The following is a 22,076-nucleotide window of genomic DNA, read 5'->3' on the forward strand; positions in this document are numbered from 1 at the left end:
GGGTTGTGGTCCTGGTTCACTCCTCATGGTCCTCCTTAACCTGACTTGCCAGATGGTTTGTTACTCAGAACCATCTGGGAAGTCGTCCTTGGAAACTGTTTGGAAAAGGGCAGGCACTTTCAAAAAATACTTGGCAGGTGATTGGATGAACCATCTGTCTATCACCGTCTATCACGGGCTAACTTCAACCAATCGGATCAATGAACCGTATAAACAAACTCTTGCCGAAGCCGGTCAGGAGAAGAGAGGAAACATCTTCGCCTCGCAAGGTAAGGTTCTCCTGCCAGCTCCGGGACATCTCACAGTAAGCTTTTTCTTTTGTTGTTGCCACTTAAAGACATTTTTTAATCCAGAGTTTTAGTCACCGTTTGTCATATTCAACTTTTTTTTTCTCATTTTTCTTCTGGTCTTTTACTCACTGGGATTGAGATCCTGGTCCATTCCTCTTTCATTGTTCTCCTGCCAACTACAGGATGTCTCCCAGAAGAGGTGGACCATTTTTTTGGGTCATTTTTTAAATAATTTTTTGTCGTTCTTGCTCATTTGTTGTTTGTTATTTGTTGAAAATGGGCCTGTTGCTGGTTTTTCTTTTTTCCTGTCGTTTTCCCTTCATCCCTCCTTATCTCTCCTCCTCGGTCATTTTTTTTTTCTAGTTTTTCCAGGCATCATTTTCTATTTTAGCGTATTTACAAACAATTTTTGCTCATTTTCTGGCAGTATTTGTAAATTTTAGGTACATTTGTGTAATTTCTTGGTTAATTATTGTGATTTTTTTGTTTGGAAATGGTTTGTTGTTTTGTAATAAGTTTTTATAATTTTTAGTCAGTTTAGTCGGCAGTCGTTTTTGGTAATTTGTTGGTAATTTTTGGTAATTTTTTGGTTATAGGGTTAGGTTGGTTGTGTGTAGATCTTTACCCAGAGCTCTGACCACAACTGTTTCACAGAACAGATCTATCCAGGTCAGGCACTGGCCATCCACTGTAAATAGATTGCACCTCACTCCTTCTGCTTTTGAAGTAGGAAGTAGTAGTAGTAGAAGTAGTATCCATATGCATGGGAAATTCAGGGCTGGTTGTTTCAGTCGTAAGGTCAAAGCTAGTGTTATTTATTTTATTACCACTCAGGGGAAAGGAGCCCTTCGAGAAGAACCCCGTGGTCTGGGCATTCAACTCGCGCTCCTTGTCTGGCCTCCTTGTTCTCCACTTCACCCAAGCTATTATTATTATTTATTTTATTACTCCTCAGGGGAGAAGATAACTTCGAGAAGAACCCCCTGGTCTGGGAGCTCTATGGATGGTATTGTCGGTCGGTTGGTCAGTCGCTCTGTTCACCAGCTTATGGGTCACATGGCACGCAGGGAGTTAGACTGCAGACTCTCAAGCGGGAGACCAGAGTTGGATTCCCAGCAGAGACGCTTCCACAAAATTCAATGTCATGGGGCTGTTAGACTTTTAGTCTTGTTTGCCCTTTTCTTGTTTTTTTCCGATCCCTCCTTCCTCTCCTCCTCCTTTACTTAACACTCCTTTTTCTATCTTTCTTTGGTATCTCTTGATGTTTATTTTTTTGTAATTCTGTGCCATTTTTGCAATTAATTTTCTTATCGTTTATCATTCCTCCTCCACTCACTGGGGTTGTGGTCCTGGTCGACCCCCCTCTCATGGTTCTCCTGCCAGCTCCAGGATGTCTCGCAGTAGAGGCGGACCTGCTCTAGCAGGTGCAGAACTCTGATCTCGCGGCGGCCTCGCTTGTCGTCCGGCTGGCTGTGGACGATGTTGTGGAGTGCTGCCGATGCTCGAGCACGAGCCTCTTTACTGCCACGAGAGTTTCCTGATGGGTAGAGAGAGAGAGGGAAAACAGGTTAGAAAACAAGTTAGTTTAAGAAAATGTGTTAAAAGATAAGAAAATTACCTAAATTAGTGTTGAAATGGGCCACAAAAACAACAGAAAAACTGGCAAAAAAACTGGAAAATTAGATATGAAATGAAAATCAACCAATCAAAAAAAAAAAAAAGCTTTCGACAATTGCCAAAAAAACCCCAATACAATAAAACCCAACATCACTAGTGAATGTTTTGATTGGTTACCTAACAACAGGGAGCCGTGCAGCAGCTGGATGAGCAGCAGCAGGTAGCCAGACTGAACAAGCTCAACCCAAACCCAAACCCACAAAAATAAACTGAAGAGAAAACCTACCCCACCTCCTTGAAAAAAACATGGTTACATTACAACAACATTGGTTACCCTCTAAAAAAGCAATTGAAAAAGAACAAAAGACAAAAACAATGCAAAAAAAACAAACTACAAAAAACAGATAGGAATATAAGAAACGCTACAAAAGATTCTGTGAAAAAATATTTAAAACATCTTTATGTCGAGATACCAAAAAAAAAAAAGGAAAAAAATATGACCAAATACAACAACAACAACCACCCTATGGTTACCTAGCAACAGGGAATCCTTGTCGTTGCCGTGCAGCAGCTGGATGAGGAGCGGTAGGCAGCCGCTCTGCCTCATGGCGATGCAGGAATCCTGGGAGCTGGACATGGCCAGCAGCGTGCGAGACATGTCGTCCTTATCGTGGGTCCCCAGCATGGACAGCAGACTGTACACCATCTCCACCTGAGAGACAGAGGGTTACAATGGTGAGAGTGAGAGAGAGCTTGTCATTTTTGGTCGTTTTGTTGTTTGTTTTTTCCAGAGAGAGAGAGAGAGAGAGAGAGAGAGAGAGAGAGAGAGAGAGAGAGAGAGAGAAAGAGAGAGACAGAGAGAGACAGAGAGAGAGAGAGAGAGAGAGAGAGAGAGAGAGAGAGAGAGAGAGAGAGAGAATACAAATAAGAGATTTGGTTGTTTTTTTCCCAGTTTTTGAGATGTTTAGTCACAATTTTAGTTTATGTTTTGCAGTATGGGGATTTTTCTTGTGTTTTGTTTTTTTTTCCTTGTTCTGCTTACTTGTTTTTGACAATTTTGCTTATAATTTTGACTGTTTTTTTGTGTTTTGCCGTTTTTTGTTGCATCATATTTTCTGTCTCCTATCGGAGGGGGGGTTAGAGTGAGAGAGACTTTGTCGTCTTTTCCCCCATTTTTGAGGACGTTTGGTTGTCAGTTGACATTTTGTGTTTGGACATTTCTCAGAAGTTTTTTTTACATTTGTTTTAGTGTTTTGACATTTTGTAGTATTTTTTATAATAATTTTTTGGGCCATTTTTCTTTTTCATCAATTCTGTCGCCTTTGACGATTTTGTGACAATTTCCTCATCAATTCTGTCGTTTGTAATTTTTTTTTTTGAGAGAGATAACTTTTGTAGAGACATTTGTCTACAAATCTAATAATGATCTACAAATTTTCTAGATTATTTTCATTTTTTTAGCCATTTATTTAACTTTTTCTTTTTTCAGTTTCTTGGCCATTTTTCCCTATTTTGGCAGTTTTTCCCCATCAATTCTAGTATTTTTTGTCATCTCTCATTTTTGCATGCATTTTGCATCATTTTTTCTTGATTCTATAATCTTTAGTGGATTTTCTCCCTCAGTTCTGTCATTGCTGGTCATTTTATAATCTTTTTTTTTTTCTGTTGGTTTTTGTCGCTTTCTGTCTTTTTTTTTGGTCAATTTCTTCCTCCATTGTCGTTTTTTTGTAATTTTTCTTCCCCACTCACCTTGGTTCCCAGGTGGCTGGTGATTCTTCGGGGGACAGAGTAGCCCGCCCCCAGGCCCGCCTCATTGGCCGGCTCATGCTCCAAATGGCTGCTGGAATTCTGGTGGAGAAAAACAGAACAGAAGAATAGTGACGAAACTAAAGAAAGAAAATGAAAAGATAAGAAAGAAGTAAAGAAAGAAAGGAAGAAAAAGAGAACAAGGAAAGGAAGGAGGGAAGGAAAGAAAAATCAATAAGAAAGAGAAAAATGAGAAAGAAAGAAGGAAGGAAGGAAAATGAAATGAGAAAATAAAATGACAAATGAAAAAGTTTCTGCTCTTTTAGCAGACAAAGGATTTTGTGAGATGGTGACTAAAGCAATTGAGAACTTCTTAGAGACCAATAAAACAGATACAGTGTCACCATCACTACTTTGGGAGACACTTAAAGTTGTTATTAGAGGGGAAATTATCTCATATTCTGCAATGGTGAATAAGAATAGAAAACAAAATCAAGAATTACTCATTAGTTCTATAAATAAACTAGACCACCTCTATTCTGTCTCCCCCACCCCTAAGCTGTATAAACAAAGGCTAGACCTACAAGCCCGATACAACTTGTTGTCGACTGATAAGATAGAACAGATGTTACTTCAATCACATGGATACACTTATGAATATGGAGAGAAGGCTGGGCGTGTACTGGCACATCAAGTCAAAAGTAAATCAGGTTCCCAGCAAATTTCACAAATAAGGAAACTAAATGGGGAATTGACAACTAACCCTCTTGAAATTAACAAAGTATTTGGAACATATTATTCTAAATTATACACTTCAGAATCACCTGAAGAGAATACAGATATGAAACAATTTCATGAATTGAATGCTCCTTCTATAAACCCAGTACATAGAGTGAAGACAGAATTGCCCGTGCAATTGCAGGAAGTCACAAATTCAATAATAGCTATGCAAAATGGCAAGGCTCCTGGTCCAGACGACTTTCCGATTGAATTTTATAAGAAATTTTCAAATCAACTTGTGTCTCTTCTCCATGAAATGTACATACACTCACTGGACCAGGGGAACTTGCCAATAACTCTTACAGAAGCATCCATAATCCATGGTGAAGATATTTATTTGCAACTCTGGAAAAATTTGGATTTGGGCCTAGTTTCGTAGCATGGATTAAACTTTTATACTGTTTGACAAAAGCATCAGTGGTTACAAATATGATACACTGTGAGTATTTCCCTTTATCATGGGGACATGGCAAGGGTGCCCTATCAGCCTACTCCCATTTGCTTTGGTTATAGAACCCCTTGCCGTCAAACTCAAAGCCACCCCTACCATAAGTGGGATTCACAGATGGAGGTCAGAGTATAGACTCTCACTCTATGCAGATGATTTGTTGTTATATATATATATATATATATATATATATATATATATATATATATATATATATATATATATATATATATATATATATATATATCTCAGACCCTACATTGTGCATTCCTGATATTGTAAGTGAACTTAGCAGGTTTGGGTGCTTCTCAGGTTATAAACTAAATCTTGGGAAAAGTGAATATTTCCCTGTAAACGACCTGGCTCTTGCAATCCCAGGGAATGACTTACCATTTCACTTGTTTAAAAGTATTTAAATAACCGGGGATCAATATTACCTGTGACTTACCCAGTCTTTTTCAGAAAATTTTGTTCCCCTAGTTGATAAATTTAAGCTAGATTTTCAGAGGTGGAGTACCTTAAACCTGTCTCTGGCAGGCAAGATAAACTGTATAAAAACGTATTACCTAGATTTTTTTATTTATTCCAGTGTCTCCCAGAATTCCTCCCCAAATCATTTTTTTTATCCATTGATAAGCTTATTTCATCATTTATTTGGGGAGGAAAGACCTCAAAAATACGTAAGGACTTCCTACAAAGACCTAGATCTCAGGGTGGTTTGGCATTTGCAAGATTATGTGTTATTATTGGTCAATCCCCATACAATCCCCAAACACTGACTGGTATCAAAATGAAGCCAGGTCTTGCATCTCATCATCTCTTGCGGATTTAGTCACCGCCAAGCTCACTATTCTTATTTCACAATATACAGCAAATCCAATTGTGGCAAATACACTAAGGATCTGGTCCCAGTTTTGGTCACATTTTAGGTTACTTGAACTCTCCAACTTCAGTCCCTTATGCAGGAATCATCTGTTTGTCCCGGCCACACTAGATTCAACTTTTCTATTATGGAAAAGACTAGGCATTCCTAAGTTAAGATTATTATATTGATGGTTCCTTTGCCAGCTTCACTGACCTGTGCACTAAATTCAAATTACACCTTTTTCGTTACTTTCAAGTCCGTATTTTTACCCATAATTCTTCTTTCCCAAATATACCACCAAGGTCTGGTATTGATGCCATAATTGAGACAAATTCCAATCTAAAAGGTCTTGTCTCGAGAATTTATGACATCATTGTATCTCTTAGAGACACATCTCTGGAAAAAATCAAGGTAGAGTGGGAGAATGAACTTGGGGAGGAAATACCAGACGACACCTGGGACTATGCTATAAAAAGAGTAAATAACAGCTCTTCTTGTGCACGACTCAACATCATTCAGCTTAAGGTCTTAAATCGCATTCACCTGTCTAAGGAGAAACTATCTAAGATATATCCCAACGTCGATAATACATGTAACAGGTGTCGCAATACCCCAGCAAATTTAACCAACATGTTTTGGTCTTGTCCCCATTTGTGCGAGTACTGGTCAAGTATTTTTAGAACACTGTCTGAAACATGGAGTATAGACCTACAACCCAATTGTTATATCTTTGGAGTTCCGCCTAATGACCAGCCATTGTTTAACAGATACAGAGACAACCTTGCCTTTACCGCATTGCTTGCCCATAGGAGAATCCTGCTTAACTGGAAATCTGACAAGCCTCCGAAGGTCTCACAGTGATTAGAAGATTTAACATTTATGAACTTGGAAAAAATAAAGTACACAATAAGAGGGAATATGAAAACCCTGCTTGATAATCCGTAATAAGGGCTCTATCTGCTTGTGTTGACCAGCATTGTGCCATAAAATGTCAGTTGTGTTGACGATGCCCATTATTTATTTTTGTTTTTTCTTGTATTTATATTCATTTATTTAATTATTCATTTTTTCTATGTAGGGTGCACATTATGTGGGCTTGAGAGGGAGGGGAATTAAGGGAGGCGGGTTTGTTATGTATAAAAAAGTGGATGTTTATGTATTTATCTTTTTCATGTATATCTGCTTTCAAATCCCAAATAAAAACGGAAAAAAAAGGAAAAACTGACTGAAGAGAGACGGAAAGAAAGAAAGAAAGAAAGAAAGGAAATCATGGAGAGAAGGAAGAAAGGAAGTAACAAGAAAGAATAAAAGAAAAGGAGATAAAGAATAAATGAACAAAAAAAATGGAATAAAAAGGAATGAAAGAAAAGAAAAAAAGGAGAGGTGAAAAAAAGATGAAAATTACGGAAATAATTACGAAAAAACAAAGGGAAATGCAAAAAAAGGGAATAAAGAACAAGTGTGTCACCTGAGCGCCGGCCAATCCGCTTCCGTCGCTTGCCCCCTGCACTCCCTCCACCTGGACGGAGAGAGAGAGAGAGGAATTATATGAAAAAAAAAACTAAAAAAAAAAAAAAAGACTGAAAAGGACAAACAAAACCAATAGAACAGGAAAAAAACACATGAAAAGAACGAAATAAAAAGTCACACAAAAATGCGAACAAACTAAATGCTAAAAAGTCACAAAAAATGAAACAATGAAAAAAAATCTTGATTTCACATGCATGTACATGTGATGTGTCTGTGTGTAAGCAACAACATTACCTCCTTGTCACTGTGTGGGGTTTTTTTGCACTTTTTCATTACTTCACATCACTTATCATTTGTCAATTTTTCATGTTGGTTTTTCATTCTTTTCATTTCACCCCCCTCTGTTCTACCATTTGTGTCATTCTTTCCTTTTTTGGTCTTTTTGTGATTTTTGTCTTTTTTCCCATGTTTTTTACAAGCGTGCACGTGACATGGTTATATGTGTGTGTGTGTGTGTGTGTGAGCGTGCAGATTACCTCTTTGTCAGAGTGTGTGTGTGTGTGCAGCCGCTGGCCGAGTCGCACCAGGTCTTTCTCTATCTGCTGGATGCGCGTCACCCGTGCCTAAACACACACACACAGTAAACACACACACAAACACACACACACAGTAAACACACACACAAACACACACACACAGTAAACACACACACAAACACACACAGGGAGAAAAAGAATTAAATGCAGTTAAATGCAATTTTTTTCTTTCTTGCTAAGAGAAACTAATAGTCTCTCGCCCCTTTGTCTTGATTTTGTCGTCTTTAGCGTTTTTTCCCTTGGCAAAATTTGTCTGTTTTTTCCCCTCTAAATTCATTTTTCGGCAACATTTTTGAAATTGTTTTCCTTATAAACTATCGTTTTTGGCAACATTTATGTTCGGATGTTTTTTCCGTCTAAACTGCAAATTTTTGGCAACATTTTTGTAGGTTCTGTTGACATTTTTTTCCTTTCAATTTTTGGCAAAATTTAGTAGTTTCTTGTCATTTTTTGGCTACTCTCTTTATTTTGTTGCCATTTATCTTCATCATACCTGCGCCCTCCTCTCCATCTCCTGGCAGGAGCCCAGCTGCTCCTCCATCGCTCCTCGGATCTGACGAGCCTCAAACTCTAGCTGCCGCCGACTCATGTCTGTCTGCAGGGAGAACTGCAGGACAAGAAGAGGAGGAGAGGAAGAGGATTAAAAAACATTTAATGTTAAATGTTAAACTGAGAAATTTTAGGTGAAAATTTAGAGTTGACAATTTTTATATTTTTGCAACATGAAACATTTAGATTTGAATTTTTTTAATTCAAGTCTTTAACCCTTTTGTGTTAATAATTAGAATAATACATTTTATTTATACTCAGATGTTTTTAATGTTTGAATTTTTTTTATAGTACTCATTTCACAATATTTAAGGGGGGAAAGGAGGAGAATTTATTTTTTTTGATGTGAAACAACACAATTTCACCTATAAAATATGAAAAATTGAGTCCACAATGAATTTTTTCGACATTGAAGATTTGAAATTTTAGCCTTTAAACCTTTCATATTACTACCATTTTACAAAATTTCAAATTTCCATGTAATATTTTGATTAAAGCATTTTAAAATGTGACAATTAAACTGTTAAAAACAAACTTCAATTTTTTTTTATAAATCACGTAAAAAAAATTGAGTTAGTAGGAGTTAGTTGCCAGCTCACTAAATATTTTTAAAAGAAAGCTAAAAACGTATCTCTTCACTTTAGCCTTTAACTAGCTCTGACTTTCCTGATACAGGCCTTAAACTCTTTTTTGCACTTTGCTTCGCACTTATGCACTGCTGCACTTCTTTTAAAATGTTGTATTTTACTTGATTTTATGCATTCTATGTACTCTATTTCTTAACTTTATTTTTATTATTATTATCAAGTGGGTTTTATTCTCTATCTTATTTTACATTAATTATGGCATTCTATCCCTGTTTATGCTCATTCTATGTCTTTCATGTGAAGATGCATTCTATGTATTCTATTCTCATCTTTATTTTCACTATTATTATCAAGTTTTATGTGAAGCACTTGGTGCATGTAATTTCTTTGTTGTAAAGCACTTTGAGCTGCATTTCTTGTATGAAAGGTGCCATACAAATAAAGATTATTATTAGTAGTCATAGTTAAAATTAATAATAGTACTTATATATTATATTAAATATAAATCTAATGTTTTCATCAAAAAATAATTTATAATGAAATATGAATATTATGTTTTTGTTGAACACAATAATAATGATTAAGTACAAATTTTCATCGAACTTCCTAAACGTAATAATGAAATATTAATCTTACATTTTCATCACAAAAGATAACAGGAAAAATGAAATCATGACAATGAATCCCACAATCTTTATAAAAACTCAATATTAACAATGAAATATGAATTATTTTCATCAAAATTAATAATAATAATAATATTGATATTAAAATATGAATGTTTACATTTCGGTGAGCGGAAGACTGTCGATCCTCTTGGTGAGATTCTGCAGCTGAGCGTAATACCAATCCTTCTCCTTCTCCTCCTTCTCAAGCTCAGCCAATAGGAGGGACCTGAGGGGACGGGGACGGCCAATCACAGAGCAGAGAGAGGGGGAGAGGGGAAAGATGTTAAAGAGGGGAGAGATTTTAAAGAATACTAATAAACCTACAAAAACGCTACAATAAATGCCAAGACTAAAAAAAATGACACTACAAAAAAATAAACAAAAGAAAAGAAAAAGAGAAAGAAATACAAACAAATCCTACAAAATAAAAAAGAAATGCACTATCAGAGATTTGGTGGGAGATTTGGTTGGATGGGAGTTATTGTGTTCTCCGAAAAATCAAAAAACATCTTGTTTCTATATGGCTGTCACTTCTACCTTGCTCTCAAAAGAGATAAAAAAATAAAAAAAGAAACAAAAAAATATGAAAAAATGACAAACAATAGCAAAATGCCAACACTAAAAAAAACAACCAAAAACCCTAATAAAAATTAAAAACCACCTACAAAATAAACAAAAAATACAAAAAAGCCAGCACTACAAAAAGCTGACCAAAAAAACAGGGAAAAAAAACCCAAATATATTTTTTAACTATAAAAAAAATCCCGGCCATACAACTACACCCCCGCTCACCTCTCCTTTTCCAGCTCGTCCAGGTAACCGTGGGCAACCGTCCCCCCCCTCCTTAGACCCTCCCCCCGCCGCTGCTGCTGAGGAAGAGGAGGAGGAGGAGGAGGAAGAAGAGGAGGAGGAGGAGGAGGAGGGGGGGTGAGGGGGAGGAGGAGGGGGCTTTGATCTGGGCTTGAAACCCGACGGGTCCAGACTCATTTCTGTAGAAAGAGAGAGAGGGAGAGAGAGAGAAAATGAGAGAGAGAAGTGACAAAATAAGTCAAGGATCATCAGCATAAAGGGAGAAAACAGAAAAAGAAAAAGAAAATGACACAAAGTGACCAAAAGGAAGTAGAGGAGAGAGAGCAACAACACGAGCGGCAAAATCGAAAAACAACAGCTAAAAAAATACATACAAAAAAAACATCACAAACCAACAAAAATCAACCAAAAAGTAAAAGAAAAAAAAAAAAACACATCAAAAATGACTATTAAACATCAAAATAATGTCGAAAAGAAAATTGAGAAAAAAAGGAAAAAAGAAGAAAAAAGAAACGACAAAGCAAAAAACTACAGATAAATCCAGATAGAAACATACGAGAGACTATATATTAAAATAGAGAGCGCAACAAAAAGAACGACAAAAATGAAAACAGGAAAAAAAACGACAAAGAAACAAAAGACAAAATTAAAAAAAATGTATGGAAAACAATAAACAATACAAAACTACAAAAGAAAATGACAAGACAAAAACCTACGAAAAATTACCAAAAATGACAAAACACAATGAAAAATGATAAAAAAGTATAAAAGAAACCAACAAAAAACATCAAAAAATTACCAAGGGAAAATGAAAGAGAGGCTATAGAAGTAAGTACAGACAGAAATGGACGACAGATATTAGATTTAATATTATATAATTTACTATAGAAGTAAATGAGCAACAATTGAACAGCAAAAAAACCCCACAAAAATGTAAATCAAAAAATGGCCAAAAAATACCAAAAATTATTAAATGACAAACAATTTACAAATGACAAAAAATTTGAAAAAGGTGATGAAAACATACATAAACAATAAAAATGACAAAAAAAATGAGAGGGGCAAGAGACAGACAGAGAGAGGGAGAGAGAGAGAGTTTGACCTTTAAGTCTCTCGATTAGCTCCAGCTGTGACCCTCCTCCTCCGTCACTTGACTCCTCTTCTATGGTGCCCTGCAGCTGCTTCAGCACTTCCTATCAGAGCAGAGAAACAGGAAGTGAGGGGGGAGAGAACAGGAAGCGGAGAGGGAGGAAACAGGAAGTGGAGAATCACTGAGAAGGCAACATTTCAACACTAGAGGGCAACATTTTATTTATATTATTTATTATTCATGTGATTTTATTTTTATGATTTTTTTTATTTATGTACATATTTATTTACTTCTTTTATTTTAATTTATAGTTAACTTGTTTATACTTAATGTTAAAATTAACAACTGCAGTTGTTTTGAAGAAAGCTGCATTATACTTCTTCCAAGGATCTCTGGGACTGTTTTATGGACTAAGAAACTTTACCCTATTTTCTACTGGCATGGGGGTGAGTAGATAATGACTTAATTTTCATTTTTGGGTGAACTATTCCTTTAAAAGGCTTAGCTGATGAAGACTGTGATGCACTGTTGGTTTCACTACTGTTGACAAAATGCACTTACTGCAAGTTGCTTTGGACAACAGTGTCTGCTAAATGACATAATTAATGTCATGTCATGTCATGTCATGTCATGTCATGTCATGTCATGTCATGTCATGTCATGTAATGTAATGTCATGTAATGTCATGTAATGTAATGTCATGTAATGTCATGTAATGTCATGTAATGTAATGTCATGTAATGTCATGTAATGTAATGTCATGTAATGTCATGTAATGTCATGTAATGTAATGTCATGTAATGTAATGTAATGTACGGACGGACACAGAGCTGGAGAAAACATTACCTCCTTGGCAGAGAGAATGAATGAAATGAAAAATCACAAAAAATTAAATACTAAAAAAACACTTTCCTCAAGTCTCTCTCTTTTCTATCTTTCTCTCTCTTTTCCCTCTATATTAACACATAATAAAACTAATAAATAAACCAAAACACAGAGAAAAAGTAAAAACATGAATACTAAAAAAGTTAATAGTAAAAAATGTAACAGTAAAAAATAATAGTAAAAATAAATTAATAGTGAAAACTTAAACAGTAAAAAATAGTAAAAATAAATTATTAAAAAATTCAAACAATAAAAAATGTATAGCAAAAAAGTTAAATGGTAAAATATTAACAGTAAAATAAACAATTACAGTAAAACATCAGTAGTAAAAAAACAATAGTAAAAATAATACAAACTAATATTAGTAGTAAAAATTAAACTGTAAAAAAATACTAAAAATTAAATAACAGCAATACAATTACTGTAAAAAAATAAATGGTAAAAAATAAAATCATGAAAACCAAATACAAAACAACAAAATAAAATAGAACGAGAATAAAAACTTAATCATTAATACTAAAAATGAAATAGTACAAAAATGTATAGTAAAAAATTCTCCATCAGTCTCTCGATTTTCTCTCTATTCTTTACTAAACCTTTCAAAAACAGAGTGCAACACTCTGTTCTATCGTTCTTTCTCTCTCTCTCTCTCTCTACTCACCAGGATGAAGCGACAGCGTTCTTGCAGCGCCATGACACACACTGACACACACACACACAGAAAAAAGGGCGATTCCCCCTCCTTTTCCTTTTTTTTTTTACAGGCAGGAAAAACAACAGGAAGTGACAGAGAGAGAGAGACAGGAAGTGTGTGTGTGTGTGGGGGGGGGGGGTGTCCAGAAAAAGAACAGGGAAAGAGTGAGAAGAAGAAATGAGAAGATAGAGGGGAGAAAAGAACAGAACGAGAGAATAGAGGTAAAATAGACAGAATGGAGGGAAAAATTAAGAAAAAACGACAGGAAACGCATGACAGTCAAACAGCAAAAGAAAAAGCACAGAAAAAACAAGGAAAAAACAAAAAGAAACTCAAAACAAATTACCAAAAGAATTAAAGAACAGAGAAAAAAAATAAAAAGAATCAAACAGGAAAAAAACGATAGAGGGAAACAAATGACCAAAAAACAAACGACAGAAAAAACAAGAAACCAAAAAAAGTGAAAAAGGAAAAATGAAAGGATAAAAAGGGTTAGAAAAAGCAAGGAGAGAAGGAAAATTTTGACAAGAACGAAAGACAAGAAAAGAAACCGACAGGAATAAATGACAGGAAGACAAAAAAAATGACAGAAAAATGACAAATGGATGAAAAAAAGAAAAACAAGACAGTGAAAGAACAGGAAAGACAGGATGAAAAAAAGAACAAAAACAAGAACAAGAGAAAAAGAAACAGACCAGAGACGAGGAAAAAAACAACAAGATCCAGAAAAAGAACGGAAAAAGATGGTGAGAAGAAGAAATGAGAAGATATAGGGAGAAAGAGGGGGAAAAAGACAAGGCACGATGGGAAGAACAGAAAAAACAACCAAAGCAGGAAAAAAAGGAACAAAAACGAGAGTGAAATAAAGCAAAAAAAGATAAAACTGACTAAATGGAGGGAAAAACAAAGAAGGAAAGAAAGAGGGAAAAATGGAGGGAAAAAATTAAACGACAGGAAGAGCAAAAGACGAGAAAGGCAAGACAGGAAAAGAGGAAGAAAAACTACAAAAAAAACAGTGAAAGAGAAGAAAAAGCAACAGAACAGCAAGAAAAACAGACAAAAGAGAAACGACAAGAAGACACAAAAACAAGAACAGGGGAAGAATGAAAACGTGAGAGGGAAGAAACGATGAGAGGGGAGAAAGAAACAAGAATAGAAGTGAAAAATGATAAAATGGAGGGAAAAAATGAAAAGAATTAGTGATGGAAAGAAAAGCAACAAGACAGGAAAAAAGAAAGAGCAAATGGAATGGAAAAAATGCCTCCATTTTGTCATTTTTTTAGGACCAAAAACTAGAACACAACAGTCATATTTTGTCTTTTTTTCTGTCAGATTTTGTGGTCATTTTTTGTCATAATTTTCTATTTTATTATTTTTTTTGTAATATTTTGTAGTTTTTTTGTAATATTTTGATAGATTGCCTGTATGGTCCACGAGTGGAAATGAGTTTGATGAGGTGAAGGACAGAGGTCCGCTGCTCGTTTGTGGCTTAAACAATCCAGGACAGTGGGACGCGTACCGGATCAAATGATGTCATCAGTTCAGCTCAGGCTTTGTCCATTCCACCAACGTGGATTATGATTTGATTAGTCAATCCACATTAAATGATCTCAGATAACTGTGTGCACCCGCTCTGCTAAAAACAGGATCACACTCCTTATATGGACACGAGGCGGGGGGGAAGATACCTTTGCAGGATGAAGTAACATATTGAAAGTGACCAAAGCAACACTATTTTTTTTATTCTCATAATGTAACCTTTATATTGCTTTTATTTTGTTGCGTGGCTTTATCACATTTTTCACCGGAAGAGAAAATATGAATCACCAAATCCAACAGAGCGGCTAAACTGAGGGAGGAAGAGAGAATATAGAAGAAGACTTTATTCACTAAAGAGTGTGGTGAATTTAATTCTGCTAAATTTGAGAAGCAGCCTGCAGAACCGGGCGGGGCTACAGATGGGGGCGGGGCTACAGATGGAGGCGGGGCTACAGATGGAGGCGGGGCTACAGATGGAGGCGGGGCTACAGATGGAGGCGGGGCTACAGATGGAGGCGGGGCTACAGATGGAGGCGGGGCTACAGATGGGGTGGGGCTACAGACGGGGCGGGGCTACAGATGGAGGCGGGGCTACAGATGGAGGCGGGGCTACAGATGGAGGCGGGGCTACAGATGGGGTGGGGCTACAGATGGGGTGGGGCTACAGATGGGGTGGGGCTACAGACGGGGCGGGGCTACAGATGGGGGCGGGGCTACAGATGGGGCGTGGCTACAGATGGGGGCGGGGCTACAGATGGGGGCGGGGCTACAGATGGGGGCGGGGCTACAGATGGGGGCGGGGCTACAGATGGGGCTGGGGTACAGATGGGGCTGGGGTACAGGTCCCTGAAAAGAAAACTGGCTTTCAGTGCTGTACTGACTTACCCGCATACTTCCGGCTTCGCCGAAAACAATTGCTCTTGTCAGTAAAATCTTATAAAATACAATTTCCCCTCAAAATATATTTGACATATGATAGGTACTTTATGTAAAAGGATTATAGTAGTACAGCCAGCATAATGGTTTGTATTATAAACCTTCCCATTTAAAGCAATGACAATCTTTAGGAACGATATTTGAAAGTGTACGTAAATAACTAATTAAAAACGTTTCATTTTATTTTATTAGGGGAAGGAGATATGGGTTTTTGTATGTCTCTCTGTTTGTTTGTATGTATCTATGTAAGTTTGTGTAGGCTATGTATTTGTGTTGTTATGGCTTGTCTTTGTCATTTCGAAAAGGCAATAAATATATTTCACCATAAAAAGTTTCATTTTAATTGCTGGTGTTATTGACTTTTCTTACATGCAACAGGGTGTTTGTGAATATGTACGGTAGGAAACTAAATTGAACAACTACCACCAAGTAAACAAACCACTACTTCCCTGGTTTCCAACACAGACGATGGATTTAGATTACTTAGATTACTTAGATTACTTAGATTACTTAGATTACTTAGATTACAGGCGATCTGTAGCCCCGCCCTGTTTCGACCCCTAAACCAATGAAATGATCTGTAGCCTATAGATTACAGGTTTGATCTGTAGCCCCGCCCCATTCTGCAGTCTGCAGCTGGGTATACTTGCTAATTTTTAAAGTGGTTGTACGCACATAATATTTGCACTCTTTCGCTTTCTAATAATGTCACCATACTGAAATATTAAAAAGTATATTATTTTTAATGACTTCCCCGGGCATCTGGCAGTGGCAAAACAAGATATAAGAAAATATATTGCAAACAGGTAGCTTCTTTATTGTAATTCAATACTTTCAAATAATGTCCAAGTAAGTGGACATTATTCTTTGCATCAGAATGGCACTATTGCTCTCAGTGTTGCTTGATGTTATGAGACACTGTACATTTATGCTGTGGATATAAAAATGTGCCTGAAGAAGAAGCAAAGCCCGACACACAGCATCTGTGAGGCTGAGCTTCACTTTGTGGAGTTTGTGATTGTATGTTGTGATTGTGTGTATTAATTGCTACAAGTAAATAATTCACTCACGACTAAATCGATAGCGTTCATAAAGATAATTATTTGTGTGCGCTAAAAGACCTTCGTCAATCTGTAAAAACACGTTCCCTTCCAAATGTTTCCTCATAATGAATAATGATCCAAAACCTCTTTTAGAAACTCTGCATTCATGTCTGCTGTTGGGTGTGTGATTTCTGGCTTTTATACAGTATGTTCAAACTATCCAGCTAAATTAAGCTTAAACCTAAGTTTTTGCAGGTTTGGCCTTAAGACTCTGTTGCCCTGGTAACAAGTCTGGCTAAATTGTTAACTCGCTTTGTGAAATGGAAGATCCTGGCTTTATGCCAAATTGTCAACAAACTAATTTGGTTAACTCAGTTAGCCAGGTATGTAAAACAGAGCCCAGATCATCAAGCGACACCTCAACAACAAAACAAAATTACATCACATTAATAAATACACTTAAAATAAAAAATAAAAAAGTAGTAGTCGCTTGTTATTTTTTGTCATTACGTTCTAATATTTTTGTAATATTTTGTCATTTTTTGGAAATATTTTGCAGTTTGTTTTATATTTTGTAGTTTTTGTAATATTTTGTAGTCCTTTGTCATTTGTGTGTGTGTGAAAACAAGGAGCTCATTATGTGAGGGAGAAGTCAGCGGGGCGCGTGATTGGTGTAACCAATCGATTGCCTATTTTTAGTACACTGACCTGCGGGCGAGAGACAGAGAGAGAGAGACAGAGAGAGAGAGAGAGAGAGAGAGGGGGGGGTGAGAGAGAGAGAGAGAGAGAGAGAGAGAGAGAGAGAGAGAGAGAGAGAGACAGACAGACAGAGAGAGAGAGACAGACAGTTTCCCCCAACCTCATTTCTCCATTAACTTAAATGGTAAAAAAACCTAAACATCTTTACATTTAAACCCTTCTTCCTTGTCCCCTCTTGCTCGCAGTACTTTCTGCAGTACTGTGTGTAATGCAGTACCTTCATGTTGGAGGCCTGGCTCTCCACACTCAAAAACAGAATGACAGAGCAAAAAAAAGAGAAATAGGGGGAAAATGACAAAAAACAAAAAATGGCACAAAAAAAAAGACCAAAAAATCGACGACAAAAAAAAAAAAAAAATCAACAACTCAACAAAAAAGAAAGACTAAATTAAAGCGTAAGCTAAAAAAAGATGGCGCAAAAAAAAAAAAAATACTGTATATCAGCCAAAAAAGACAAAATATAGCAAAAAAAGAACAAAAATGTCGCACAAAAAACGACAGAATGAAAGAAGGAACGACAGCAAAAAGAAAAGGATAGAGAAAAATGACAAAAAAGAAACACTTTCAAACCTATCTTTGCAAAAAAGTTAAGATGACTCACTTCGAAACATTTTCCTGTCCCCATTTTTCTCCACTCACTTCCACAGTAAAATCAAAGATCCTTAAACAATCTTTCAATTTAACCAGTAAAAATCTCTAAACGTGAGGAGGACTCACTTGGATAAAGATTTCATTTTCATTTCCCATTTCTCTATTAAGTCCCATAGTAAAAATCCAAAGATCCTTAGATTGAACTCTGACTGACAGTATCCTATAGAAACATGAAGAGGGCTCACTCGGACAAATTTCCCCACCTCGATTTTTCTCCACATACCTTCCATTAACTTCCACAATAAAAATCAAAGATCTTTTGCTTTAACTTTAAACGACAAACTACAAATAAAGATGAGTCACTCGGACAGAATTTCCTCAACCTCGTTTCTCCATTGACCTCAATTATAGAATCAAAGATCCTGCAACAAATTCTGATTTCCTCTTAGTATTGCAACGGAAAAAAAGATGGTTCACTCATATTTTCCTGTCACCATTTTTCTCCATTAACTCCAATAACAAAAACAAAGATCCTTACATTTAAACAATTTCCTCTCACTTAAAACTATTTTTCCTTCTACCCTCTCCTTGGCAGTACTTCATGCAGTAGTACCTTCATGTTGGAGGCCTGGTTCTCCAGCTGGCTCAAGTGGGTGGAGTTATCCTGCAGCTCCTGCCGCAGCGTGGAGTTCTCCATCTTCAGCACCTCCACCTGCCTCAGCAGCTGGTCGTACGAGGCAGCGGACATCTTGGAAGACTGGGGGGAGGAGTCAGGGGAAAGGGGTAGGGGTCAAAAGAGAGAAAAAACACAGTTATGATAGGGGATTTTCACTATTTTTTGGTGTTTTGTTGTGTGAATGAGGCAAGGGAAGGAGGGAGTGTGGTAGGCAAGGAAAGAAAGAAAGAAAGAAAGAAAGAAAGATAAATAAGCAAAGAAGGGTTAAGGAGAGAAGGGGAGAAAGGAAGGAAGGAAGAAAAGAAGTGAAGGAAACTAGGAAGCAAGGAAAGCACAGGAGGAAAGAAAGGAAGGAGGAAAGAAGGGGGAAAAAAAGAAAGAAAGAAAGAAAGAAAGAACAGGTAACGTGAAGACACGCAAAGGAGGGGAGGAAGGAAGAAAGGAAAGGAGGGTAAGAAAAAAGGAAGTAAAAAAGTGGGAAAAAGGAAAGGAAATTAAGAAATAGAAAAATAAAGAGAAATAAGGAAGGAAGAAAAAATGTAGAGAAGGAAGAAAGGAAGGAAGAAATTACAGCTGTAAGCAGCAATACGGCGACCGGGGTCAGTGTGACCGTTTAGTTGTTTACAGGAGAGAAAAGAAAACAAACGTTTCTTTAGTATTCATTCAGAATCCTTTGTAAGTCTATAAGATCTAAAACGATGGCAAAACAGGTTAGTCGGGGGAAGAAAGAAATAAGAAGAGAATTATTTAATGTGTATTAAACTTTTAAAAAACATAAGTTTTGGAATTTGAGAAAAAATGGAAAAAAATCTGATGCATACTCAATCATTTTGAAAATATTTCTATGTAATTGTTTTGGTTCCTCTCTACATGATTTTTCAAGTATGCTGAATTTTCCATTCATTTATATTATGAAATGACCACAGAATTATTTTTTTTTCCAAAATTACAAATTTTAAGAAGAAAGAAAATTGCTGAAGAAAATTTGTGTTCTTGCTTCAGTTTGAAAAGGTAGACAGTTGAATCCATTTGAACAAGTTTAAATCTTTAAAATTTGAATATATGGATCTTAAGCAATTTAGTTGACAGCCAAAAGTCCTGTAGTTATCAATACATGGAAGGATAGGTAATAATGTTGTAAAATGTATTAGTGGTATGAACTGTAGTAAAAGTATAGTTGTAATATCAGTAGTAGAAGAATTTAGCAGTCGTAGCTGTAGTATTTGGACTATCAGTAGAAGTAGCAATATTTGTAGTAGCTGCAGTAGTAGTAGTACTACAGTAATGATAGTGTCAGTGTTTGAAGTAGTTGAAATAGTAGCTTTAAATAGTAGCAGCTGTAGTAGTGTGTGTGTGTGTGTGTGTGTGTGTGTGTGTGTGTGTGTGGTGCACGTCTCTATACGTGTGTGGTGTGTGAACATGTGTGTGTTTAGTTGGAGTATTACTTGTAGTTGTAGCAGTAATACCAACAGTATGCAGAACATGCCTCAATACAAGACTTAAAGCTCCATATTCTGTCCAGAGTTTTATTTAGTGTCTTTCTGTCCAGTCAAAGCTGTGTGTGTGTGTGTGTGTGTGTGTGTGTGTGTGTGTGTGTGTGTGTGTGGTGTCATGACCCAAAAACACTCTCAATCCATTTCTCCACGTTCATTTTTTGCATCTCTCTGAGCCTTACCAAGAACAGGCCGTTTCTGTCTCTGTGTCTTTAAGGCTCATTAATATTAACGACCCCTCCGTTCCCATTGGCTAACCGTTTCCAGAGTGAAACGTGAGACACCGCGGCCCGGCGGCTACAGGTAGGGAAAACTCTCCGGTAATAAACAATGACAACCGCTCAACCGCTTTGAAAAAAACACTTTGTTAGTCTATTATTTCTTACAAAAATGATAATGAGCGAACCTTTGTGACATCACAAAGTTACGGAAGTCCAAACGGCTCGTTTAGAGGCTCGCTGCACTAATATGGATTGTGTGGATTTAGTTTTGATACTTTCACCATGTTCAGATAGACCATCCAACTCCTTTATCACCACAGAGGAAGAGGAGTCCTGCTTTACACCATGTGACCTTTGACCTGTAAAATCTCAGAAACTGTAACAGCATCACGTGATGACATGATGTGATGTGCACATCAGAAGCATTACCCACAGAAACCCAAAGAAATGTAAAGTTTTACATGTCACCCACATGAGGCGTCCACCCGCCCCGCCGACTCTCCACTGACCAGAACGTCCTGGAGGTCTGTGACACAGTTAAAGTCCTGGGGGGGGGGGGGGGGGTCACCATCCAGAGTAACTTGTGATGGGACGGTCAGGTGGACCACATGTGGACCTCAGCCAACAGGAAGCTGTTTGCTCCGCGTCTCCTGAAGAAATTTGGTGTCCGAGAGACAGAACTTGTTTCCGTCTACACAGGCTACATGAGCCCGGTGCTGGAGTCTGCAGTCCGTCTGGCTCAGCTCCCGGACTACAGACCAGGCTACAAGGCTGGAAACACGCAGAGACAGGCTTGTAAACTCATACTTGCCCAGAGGCTCTCTGCACTCTCGCATTGTGCACTCTATCAGAGAGACGCAGAGACTGTGTCTTGGCTTTGCCAGAAAGCTGCTGAAGTCCAACTTCAGAGACTGCCCCTGCCCCTGCCCCTGCCCCTGCCCCTGCCCCTGCCCCTGCCCCCCCCCCCCCCCCCCCCCCGCAGGGAGCTCACAGGTCGTCAGACAAGGAACTCAAACAAACTGGCCATCCCAAGATGTCGAACTGAGAGATACAGGAGATCACCAATCCCCTACATGTGCAGACTCCTAAATGACAGCGGATTTTAGATTTGAGATATGAGATATTAGATTTTAGCTTAAATAATTGCAACATTTTACATTTTTTAGTCTACTTAGTATTGATGTTTTATTGTAACAGCAAAATAATTCAGTGTTTTTAATGACAATTGTCTTTATGAACCTGTAATAATGCTGAAAGGTCAATAAACAAAAAAAAAAAAACAAGATCAATTTCTATACACTGACCAACTTGATTTGGTGCCTCTGTATGGAAACACTGCATCTCGCAGTCAAAGACGCCCTCTAGAGGCCGACTGACGAAGCGCAGACTCCTTACAAACCGTCCGAGTGACTGAGTCAGCATTCACACACACATTCACACACACATTCACACACACATTCACACACACATTCACACACATTCACACACACATTCACACACACCATCAGGAGCAGTTTGGGGGTCGAACCACCGACCTTGTGATCAGTGGACGACCCGCTCTGCCTCCTGAGCCACAGTGTGTCCTGACATGACCGCTCTCTGCCCCCGGCCGCATGGCGCCACGGGAAAAAAGTGTTTCTGACGAGTAACTGTCGATATCAGAGATGCACCGAAAATTAAAATTCAATTGTATGTTCATAATAAAACATTGACTATTAATAAC

The 22,076-nt window shown here is 37.4% G+C and overlaps 1 protein-coding gene across 1 annotated transcript in view; it reads right to left on the reverse strand.

Moving 5' to 3' along the window:
* Positions 1 to 18,711, reverse strand: part of apc (APC regulator of WNT signaling pathway) — a 34,261-nt gene extending 15,550 nt beyond the window's left edge. Inside the window, 11 exon segments of the mRNA XM_071527518.1 lie at positions 1,627 to 1,827; positions 2,442 to 2,619; positions 3,657 to 3,755; positions 7,215 to 7,265; positions 7,753 to 7,839; positions 8,306 to 8,425; positions 9,737 to 9,842; positions 10,409 to 10,474; positions 10,476 to 10,605; positions 11,529 to 11,619; positions 18,577 to 18,711. Of these exon segments, the coding sequence (XP_071383619.1) occupies positions 1,627 to 1,827; positions 2,442 to 2,619; positions 3,657 to 3,755; positions 7,215 to 7,265; positions 7,753 to 7,839; positions 8,306 to 8,425; positions 9,737 to 9,842; positions 10,409 to 10,474; positions 10,476 to 10,605; positions 11,529 to 11,619; positions 18,577 to 18,711 (1,264 nt within the window).
* Positions 18,712 to 22,076: the final 3,365 nt, after the last annotated feature.

The sequence above is a fragment of the Centroberyx affinis genome, unplaced genomic scaffold (genome assembly GCF_046629955.1).
Source record: "Centroberyx affinis isolate AG114_WGS23_722 - 3 ecotype Tasmania unplaced genomic scaffold, CSIRO-AGI_Caff_v1 ptg001543l_1, whole genome shotgun sequence".
Classification (NCBI taxonomy): domain Eukaryota; kingdom Metazoa; phylum Chordata; class Actinopteri; order Beryciformes; family Berycidae; genus Centroberyx; species Centroberyx affinis.